This window comes from Penaeus japonicus, unplaced genomic scaffold (genome assembly GCF_977035675.1).
Source record: "Penaeus japonicus unplaced genomic scaffold, GWHDUDI00000001_assembly GWHDUDI00000010, whole genome shotgun sequence".
NCBI lineage: Eukaryota > Metazoa > Arthropoda > Malacostraca > Decapoda > Penaeidae > Penaeus > Penaeus japonicus.
Window position 1 is genome coordinate 4,166,380 of NW_028234412.1, and position 10,000 is coordinate 4,176,379.

Below are 10,000 nucleotides of genomic sequence, written 5' to 3' on the forward strand. Positions count from 1 at the left end.
ACCATATTGGTTTATTTACCAACATTCTCATTACTTCTTTTCACAGCTGTATGGTGGCAGTCAGCTGAGCGATGGTGGTGGAACACCTCTAATGAGAGCCCAGTGCTTCTTTGTCGTCTTCTTAGCAGTCAATGGAATCACGGAAGCGTACACTTTTGCTGCCATGAACGATAAAGAACTAGAAAGGTCTGGGTTTTTAGCCAATGCTTGTCATATATTGGGTGGTTGGATGGTTGGTTGTAGGATCACAGAGAGATTATGTTTTACTGTCATAGATAAGTAACATCTGGAAATAATTTAGGCTCTTTGCATTGTGTATGTCATATATTAGGTAGGGAATGAATGGGTTGTCAGTGGATTTTTTATAGTTTTTAGTTTTACCGTAATAGACACTAAAGAACTGGAAAAGTTTGGAGGGGATTTGTGTGTCATGTACTTGGGAAGGAAATGCATGGGTAGCAAGAACATTGTAAAACAATATGGACGAGGTTTGGTGGTGTTTACTGATATTGCGAGATGATCATCAAAAGAATAATCATAATGAATGGAAATACATTTTAACCTGAATATTTTGTCAACAATATTAGTCTAATCACCTATTAAATTTCAGATACAACTACCTGCTGGTCAGCTTCTCAATTGCATACATTGGAATGGCTGTAGTTTTAACACAGGTATTCAGCGCTCTTGGCTTCCTGTACGCCAATTGCATCAACATGAGTTTAAGAATCATATACAGGTAAGAATCATTATTTTTGTCTTTCCATCACAAGCGACGGCTAAATGTGTCCAATATATTAAGAATGTCCTCAAATGATGATATACTGATGTAATACTTTGCTTTCAGCCTGTGGTTTATCCATAAACAATTTAGGGGAAGTGATCATCAACCTCTCACAGGTTTATATATACCCATGAGGTTGATTCTCATGTTCCTCATGGCTGCAGGTGTTACAGCTGTATCTGAGGTAAGGAAGATATGGTTTACAAGATCTTTAGTTTGTCTTGGTCAGCCTGGACCATTAAAGCTTATTATTTCCTATCAATTGCTACTATTATTTTGTCTTAAGATTTTGCAAGGTATCCCTAATACAGTCATAAAAATCATACATATCAATGTATGGAGTTCCAACCGCTGGTACCGCTCCCAAAAACACCCTCTGTGAAACACTCAACATGTGCACATTACAAGATTTTAAATATTGTTGTTGTTTGTTTGTTTGTTTTTTTCCAGTGAATTGCTTCTGTAGGGACTATGTAACTGGTAGCTCCCTAAACTAGAAGCTCAACCATGATTCTTTAGAACTAATCTTTATATATATATACCACAATTAATTGCCAGAAAGGATTGTGGCAGTTGCAATATTACTAAAAAAAAAAAAAACATTCTGTATTCAAAAGTAGAAAAGTTCCTAAGGAAAACATGAAATGATCAATAGGTCAGGTGATTATTTGTTAATTTGTGACAAGATTCAAACAATATTTTTCAGGATATTTCCACCTAACTGTTCTTGATCCAAGAAACAATTTGACTAATGGATAACTGTGAAGTCACTGCCATTATTACATTTCTTTTTCATGAAACAACTTTTAAATGCAAAGGAGAGGGTTCATAACTCGAGCAGGGCATCAATTCTAACTTCTTTAATTAAAAAATAAAAAACGCTTGCTGATAAGTGATGACCTTAGCTGTTGACATGACAGATAACCTACTCAATTAACACTATTGATTGTATAATTGTTTAACTTGCTTTTCACCAAAGCAAGCATATGCACTCATGGACTTGCACATAAGAATTCCTTTTTCTCATATTTATAGTGAAGTGCAGTGTTTTTTATCCAAGAATATCTTTTTTTTTTTATACACTACACTACACTAACCAGACAAACAGAGATATTAAAAGTTTGCTATACCATTCTCTGTGCCCTCCCTTGCCATGGGAAGGGGTTCTCCAGTCATTTTTCTGCTAAAGTTACCCATTAATAACAAGGCCCTCATAGCTGCCAGGTGCTTCTTGACCACGTGAACATTATTTGTTTTCTGATTAATATAAATTAAATAATATCCAATATTTAAAATACTTTTCTAATTTCAGGTTGTTGTTTACCCGAGAAGCATCATCATGCACATCTTGATTGGAGGAGTCTGTTTAGTGGTGGTCGCCTATTTCTTGCGTTGGGAGTTGAAGGCCCTATACGAGAAAATCTTGGGAATCCTAAGTAAATTTTTAACGAGATCTGAAGACAGAAATAGGCAACTAAGTGGAGATAAATTTTCTCATGTATGGGTTGTTAATAAAATACATTCCGTGTTGTATAGCTGTGATAAAAAGAAGAGCGAGTGAATGTATTCCTTTAAATAAAGTTTTTATAATGTTGGTAGACAATTTTTTTTCTTTTTTTCCTTGAATATTTTGTTTCTCAATTTATCTGAAAGATGACAACTTTTTAAACAATTATTTGAATGCTGATTATGAAAACTGTACTTAAAATGTTAATATATAAATATGATAATCATTGTGTACAACCAAGAAACTTTATTTACAATATTTAGTCCAAATGTAGAAAAAAAACAAATTGAAAAATGAAGTACTTCATACCGATTGTGAAATTATTCTCATTTAATAATTTTCTATAATGTCCTGTTCAATCCTTCAAGGAAGATATTGAAAATGCTGCCTGCCTACCCTTGGTGCTTGATATTAGACATTTCACCTTTCTACTATGAGAATTTTTTGCAGGGTCATATCACTTTTGCACTTTTTTTTTCTTTAATACAAGCTAGTTATTCAATCATGATGTAACTAAAGCATCAAATATTAATTAGTAGCACTTTGCTAATGTAGGTCATATAATACAGGTCATATCATAAGTCTAGAAAGTAACAAACATCTAAAGATGTGGCACATCTTGTAAGGGTTGATATATATTTGAAATATGCACAAGAATGCCCAACATTTTGGCACATGACAGCTGTACTAATAATAGCCTCTAGATTTATCTTTGTGTCTACAGATTATAAAAAGGAAAAATATCTATATATTAATCTTAGCCTAAAACCACATTTTCACCATAAGCAAAAGTTGTTTAGCATTCTGCAAATGCGTTTAAGGTTTTGAATGAAAAAGGCAAATATGGCTTTTATTATTTTTAATGTTCCTTATATACACAATGAACCATCATACAGAACATTTCTTTCAGCTGGATATCACTTGGGAACATTACAACATTTAGATCTCTAAGACCTAGGACAGGAGGAGGACATGACTAGTCAAGACGATTATATTTCTTTTTAACAGACAAGACACGCAATTTTGTTGGATCAATGCTTTAGTTTCGGCCAAAGCAAAATATACCCCTAACTTAAAGCTTCTTCTTAAATGGAATATTTCTATATATTCTGCTGGCAAAATTTTGGGAGCTTATTTTCATTAAATACAAGATTAAGAGATATTCACCCTTTGCAAGGAAAAAAAATAAATGATAACATTTTGATTAAAATGAAAGTAGTAAAAAAAATATTACTTTTCAGATGCAAGGTTTTCGTAACCTACACACCTATAACCCCCACAGGAGATACGAGGCGTTTCACGAAAAAAAAAAATGCCGAGTGCAAATTGCTTGTATCCATCAAGCAGTGACAAGCAAACTGCCTTTCAGCATTTAGGAATTTCAAGACAACTTAGCAGGGTTGCCTGAACTTCTTGCCAGCGAACTTGGCATTGGCTCCGAGCTCCTCCTCAATGCGAAGGATCTGGTTGTACTTGGCCAAGCGCTCAGAGCGGCAGGGAGCACCAGTCTTGATCTGGCCGGTGCACAGACCAACAACGAGATCAGCAATGAAGCAGTCCTCAGTCTCACCAGACCTTAAGATGGGAGAAAATGTATTGAAATAGGTTGTAGATTGTACTTTTAAAATGGAAAAAATCAGCAACGTCTCAAAATAAATAGATTGTCATATTACCATTGGTATATTCCTATAATTCGGCTTTCACTATAATCAAGTTTAATTTCTACATCATTAAGAGCAGGTACTCACCTATGGGAAACCATAGTGCCCCAGCCATTCTTCTTGGCCAGAAGGTGAGCATCAATAGACTCCGTCACGCTGCCAATCTGGTTGACCTTCAGGAGGAGGCAGTTGCAAGCCTTCTTTTCAACAGCTGTCTGAATGCGCTTGGGGTTGGTCACAGTCAAGTCATCACCAACAATCTGGATGCTGGTGGCAGAGGTCATCTTGGTCCAGTTCTCCCAGTCGTCCTGGGAAAAGGATGCAGTTAATAAGTGTACAAATCATTAATAATTATCAAATTAATAATATTAAATAGAGAAAAAAGTATACCATTATCAAATTATGAACTTCATCACTATTAATTTGGAACCAACTGCAACAGCAATATACCTGGTCGAAGGGATCTTCAATAGAGACAATGGGGAACTCGTTGCAGAATTCCATGTACAAGTCCCTAAGTTGGTCCCCAGTGATCTTCTGAGAGCCATCGTTGTTGGCAGTCTTGAAATCCAAGTCGTAGATGTTCTCGCCCTTGTAGAACTCTGAAGCAGCCACGTCCATGCCGATCTCAATCTTGCCAGTGTAGCCGGCCTTCTCAATGGATTCTTGAATCAGTGTGAGAGCATCCTTGTTGTTAAGGATGTTGGGAGCAAAGCCACCCTCATCACCAACGGCAGTGGCATCCAGACCAAAGCGGCCCTTGATGACAGCCTTCAGGTGATGGTAGACCTCAGAGCCCATGCGCATGGCCTCGGTGAAGCTGGTGGCGCCAGTGGGCAGGATCATGAACTCCTGCATGGCCAGCTTGTTGCCAGCATGAGAGCCACCATTGATGACATTGAAGGCTGGCACAGGCAGGATCACATCAGAGTAGTTGGCAAGGTTAGCAATGTGTCTGGAAAGAAATAGACATTAGTATACAAGAAACTGCTCAACAGGAGTCTAGTTTTCATCATGTTTTCACTTCTAATCCAAATGACAAGATTATTTTGAGCTTGCAAGTCTTACCTGTAGAGGGGAATGCCAAGCTCAGCAGCACCAGCCTTGCAAATGGCCAGGGAGACGCCCAAGATGGCATTAGCACCAAGGCGGCTCTTGTTCTCAGTGCCGTCCAACTTACGCATGAAGTCGTCACACTCCTTCTGCTGAGTGACCTTCAGTCCCTGTGAATAGATAAATTTCCTCAATTATTTATCAATGAATAGGATTATCAACCTGTCTAAAATTATAAACAATACAATTTTTCCAGATTAATAGGTTTCACCAAAATCTTTCAAACTACAAGATCAAAAACCAATACTCTTAGTGTATCACATAACATATACAACTCAACTCTACACATGTCAGTGAAATGAGCAAATACATACTTGTATAGTGTAACCACATCACAAGCTTCCACTACCACTGAGTACAAGAAACTTAACTAAACTTAACTTCAACAATTTACACTAAACTCTGGGAATCTTTAACTGCAATACATACACTCTTAATAATTTCAGGAGCGATGATGGTGTTCACGTTCTTGACGGCATTGAAGACAGACTTGCCATGGTACTTTGACTTGTCTCCATCGCGCATCTCCAGGGCCTCATGGACACCTGTGGATGCTCCGGAGGGAACGGCAGCGCGGAAGAGGCCCTTGTGGGTGTAGAGGTCGACCTCCACAGTGGGGTTACCACGGGAGTCAAAGATGGTACGAGCGAAAACCTTGGTGATCGACATCTTGGTGGCTGCTTGGTGGAATCTGCAAAAGACAACAAATCCTGACATTATCATCAGTTTATCTTAAAATCATTAAACTATTTTATTTCCATACTTAAACGTACGATCATTTCCTAGTTTTGAAAGGTATAAATACTTCACCACTTTGATATTAATAGTCTGGGGACCTTAGCCAAACCAACAAATATACATGAATAACTTTAAACTAGATAGATAAAGACCAAGTACCATTAGGTTATATTCTCACTTCAACAATTTAAGCCAATTCATTAGAAAGGAAATCCCTACCAACGAACTGTGTTGTAAACACTACATGTGTGACAAAATAGCATCATCAGCTCATGACTGGCACAGTGCCAATACCCTACAACTTTACTTGGCAACGTCACCGTCACTTTGCACCTGCCACTTCCTCTTTGAGAGCACTTCTAAGTATTCTTTGGGACTCTTAAATATAGAAATAATTAAATCCTATAATATTTGTAGTGTCCCTCTCAATACATATTAGTAATGCCTACCACCTATCCATTCAAATTATTTCTACCAAGTATTACATTCCCCCCCCCCCCTTTTTATAAGTGGAAAAAAAAACTGATACCCACTGACACCTATAAAATTGAAATTCATTCCATGGGTAGATATACTCTCCAGGTAACCCAATAGAACAAGTGCTATACTAATCAAAAGCTAACTTGTTTCAATATCTAATTTCTTTTACATGACAATGACATATTATTTACAAGTGTGAATGATCTTAGAAAGAAAATATGCTATAAAATAATTATATGATCCCTCTGCTGTATATAGGCCAAGAGTAGAGGTCATGCCTACCATTTAAAGTACTTTATCAAAAATAGTAAAACCTCCACTTCTCACTAAAAGTTATCAACCAAGTACCTCAACCACCACCCAATTTTTATGCATACTATCAAAATAACCAACCACATATAGTCATTCCTTCATTGTTCGATGCATTTCCTTCCCGATTAAGATGTCTTTATTGTTTTTTAAAATTATATTACGTCTAAAAATACAAACAATCTTGGACAAATGTTTACAAGACACCCACGTATATGCCTCTGTCCTCATGCCAATTTGGCCAGCCCCCCCCGGCCAGCCAGCCCCCCCCCCCCTCCAACTACCAGCTGACAAACCTCAACTACACATTCTGGCAGGATAGAGCTTGATCTTTTAATCTCTTTACTTTTCTTTTTTATAATGCAACATTTCTGCAATGGGTCATTTCTGCATCATTTTCATTGCAACATGCACACAACACTTTTATAACAATATTGAAGTTTGCAAATAAAAATATACAAAAAAAAAATTATAAGTTAAATCTTAAAAGGAAATCAGACAAATCAGAAATGAGGAGATACACAGTATATTTTTGTACTCTTCAATTTTGAGAAGCCACTGCTTAACCCATTGGTCACGGATGGCATCATTTGCTGTCAAGGCAAGCAATAGGCCTAGACGCAGATGGGCCGTGCCATATATGATCATACCAACACAAGGCTGTATAAACTTATTTTAAAATATTACAGCCAAAGGGTTAAACATGGGTTTTTTTTATCTTGCGTCAATGTCAATGAGTACCGAAATAGTTACAATTGAACAAGCCCAATATCATATTTTCTTTTTATGCAGTTATATAAGCATACACCTTTATTAATGTAGAACCTGGTTTCCCTTGTAAAGGTATTGACATCATAAACAGGTGTACCATTTTCTGAGCATTTTACTTAATCTTGATATATCTCACATTTACATTATGAAGGGTGCCAAGATCCTTCCCTAAACTAAGGAACGAGCCCAAGCCGTTTCTTGCCTAGATATACATGGTGAGGGCTTATTGGCCTTTGCCAGAGCACAAAGAACAGCAGTACAGTGGTTACCTGATAATGCACCCCTGTCATGTTGGACTATAGATTAGATTATAGACCATCCATCACAGAGCAAGTGTTAGTTTCGATTGAATTTGGACAGCTTCTATAATTGTAGAAAAGCTGCATGTTTAAAGGCTATGTTGGGGTCTTTAAAATAATCTTGAAATATTTACAGTAAATTTTCTAATATTTACCTCTAATTTAGCCTTTTTTCCCCCATCTCTTCAGTTCTACTTTCTAATATCATGGAACATTATCATAACCATATATATATTTTAGTATCATTGTTACTTCTATTCTTACCTCTGATACAGAATCATAAAAATTCAAAGAAATACTCAGTGTCAAGGGCGACTTACAGAATCAAGCATGCAAGCACATAAATGTCAGACCAGGTATTGATCCTGAGATTAAGACAATTTCAATTATTAAGCATTTTGTGTTGCGACTAATCAAACAACCAGCATTTATTTCTGAATGATATCGCCATGACAATCTCAATGTTACTTCTATCCAACAAACTGAAAGAAGTGGGAATGAAAATGCAACCCTGCTTTTGACCCCAAAAACTCAATATACATTTTACATTACGTAATTCTTAAAACATTAAGAATTACATAAACCCTGTACTCTTGGCAACAGCTAAGTGCCTGGCAAAGCTCCAACATATGTACTATAAAAAATAAAATATAAATATTTTATATATATAATATAAAATAAATTAACATATGAGAGAATTAAAGGCCCTTACACACAAAATCAACCAACAACCATAGAAAATTCGTCAATTTCACCTCGCATAATAATCATAAAAAGAAGGTTACAAACCGGGAAGCCATATCGTCCGGAATTTTCCTCTCCCAAAAAAGGTATTGATGCCTCAAAAAAGCCTCTTGTGTTCCTATTAAACTCACTGATGATCTATAAATCAATAAATAGCCCTTGTCGCCAATTACCCTTCTCAAAATATGAAACAGCCAAAGTACTTGCAAAGCTTTATCGTATATTTAGAAAGCTAGAAAGAGTATTCAAACTTAAAACTTATAACGGTCTTGATTCACCAAAGCTGTATGTAAAACTATACTCCATAGTCTCTAGGGCATATCCAAGGCTCTAATATACACCTAATAACGCTGATAATAAAGAGTAAAAAGCCTTTCCCCGCTCCTTTTTGCCGGCCCCGCGTCCCCCTAGAGCGCCGGCTCGCACACGTCGTCTGCTCGTGGCCAAGGTCACCTTGCCGGCATCACGTGACCCGCCTCATCCAAGACGAGTGTTCTTCTCTCGGTTTTCCCTCTCCTCGGCCTCTGCCTCCTTTCTCGGACATGCTATATTGTGTTTGGTTCGGGTGGGAACCTAGGGAGCCGGGTGGATCTCTATGTGTGTGTGTATGTGTGTGTAAATTGATGTCTGTTCACAAGTGGGTTTAATGTCCGAGCTTGAGCTCCGTTAAAAATTTTCCCCGCATGAACTCGAGTGGAAATCCGATATCGAATAAAATAAAAGCGGATATTCGACCGACACCGGATTGTCTGGTAAGGACTGAACGTGATACAAATGAAAGTTACAATCGTTTGGATTCTGAAATACTTGGGAAGAATGATAAAGTTATCTCCTGGGGGAGTTACCCGTCAACGTTACAGGTGTCACGTAGCACAACCCACCCTCGCTCTACTAAAATAACGTCTAACAAAATGGTCTCGGGGCGTCACTCAATTCACTGTCAATCCCACAATAAAACGTCAACTGCATAGTAACAACTCCACTCAAAGTTATCGATTAACAAAAGCACAGCTCCAACCACTGCGTCCTCACCGGCAAGTTTCACGTCTCCGACTGGCACCGGGCGGAGGCAGTCAACTGGTTTTGTAGCCGTAGCAGGGGCGCCCTCTGGCCCGGGACTATAATTGTAGTGGCCTCTGTGGAGCCCTGGCGTAAGGGCCGGAATCCCTCGCCTTCTCACCTTCTCGTGTCCCCGCCAACCTTCACACGGCAACGGAGAAACAGCGGACGAAAATGTTGAGGGTTATGTCCTGTGGGCAAGGTCGTGGCAAAGTGACACAGGCCGCGCCCCTCTCCGCCAGGCACCATGCCACTACGCTACTTTTGGCACCGTCATTCATGCTCTTCCTCATTTTTCTCGACTGAAACGGTACTTTTTCAACCGTCTGCTTGAATGTCAGTCAGCATTGCCTTGCTTCATTGCACATTAAAAGACGTCTCGTTTTACTTCAGTAACTACACGCTGCGATATCTTGGCACCCTAAGGTTTTGCTAATCGTTTGTGATGCATGGAATTGAGCCTATATATCCAGAGACATTTGGATAATTTCCCGAACCGCGACTGCCATGGAAACTGCCAATGTTTTAAAAGTGG

At 38.2% G+C, this 10,000-nt stretch overlaps 2 protein-coding genes across 6 annotated transcripts in view; one reads left to right on the forward strand and one right to left on the reverse strand.

The window, feature by feature from the left end:
- The window catches only part of LOC122267177 (man(5)GlcNAc(2)-PP-dolichol translocation protein RFT1), a 10,006-nt gene extending 7,628 nt beyond the window's left edge, over window positions 1-2,378 (forward strand). For both annotated transcript variants that reach the window (XM_043037191.2, XM_086540521.1), the window contains exons 9-12: window positions 47-186; window positions 611-739; window positions 848-968; window positions 2,097-2,378. In XM_043037191.2, coding sequence (XP_042893125.2) covers window positions 47-186; window positions 611-739; window positions 848-968; window positions 2,097-2,345 — 639 coding nt within the window. In that variant the 3' untranslated portion in view covers window positions 2,346-2,378. The remainder of the gene's footprint in view (window positions 1-46; window positions 187-610; window positions 740-847; window positions 969-2,096) is intronic.
- A 757-nt stretch (window positions 2,379-3,135) lies between these two features.
- Window positions 3,136-10,000, reverse strand: part of Eno (alpha-enolase) — a 12,193-nt gene continuing 5,328 nt past the window's right edge. The window contains exons 1-6 of one of the 4 annotated variants that reach the window (XM_043037192.2): window positions 9,587-9,729; window positions 5,495-5,756; window positions 5,021-5,175; window positions 4,403-4,907; window positions 4,040-4,260; window positions 3,136-3,866 (exon numbers count right to left, since the gene is read on the reverse strand). In XM_043037192.2, the coding sequence (XP_042893126.1) occupies window positions 3,683-3,866; window positions 4,040-4,260; window positions 4,403-4,907; window positions 5,021-5,175; window positions 5,495-5,756; window positions 9,587-9,714 (1,455 nt within the window). In that variant the 5' untranslated portion in view covers window positions 9,715-9,729 and the 3' untranslated portion in view covers window positions 3,136-3,682. Of the gene's footprint in view, window positions 3,867-4,039; window positions 4,261-4,402; window positions 4,908-5,020; window positions 5,176-5,494; window positions 5,757-8,451; window positions 9,196-9,438; window positions 9,730-10,000 lie in introns of those variants that run through there. The other 3 variants (XM_043037197.2, XM_043037194.2, XM_043037195.2) reach the window with 3 other exon arrangements.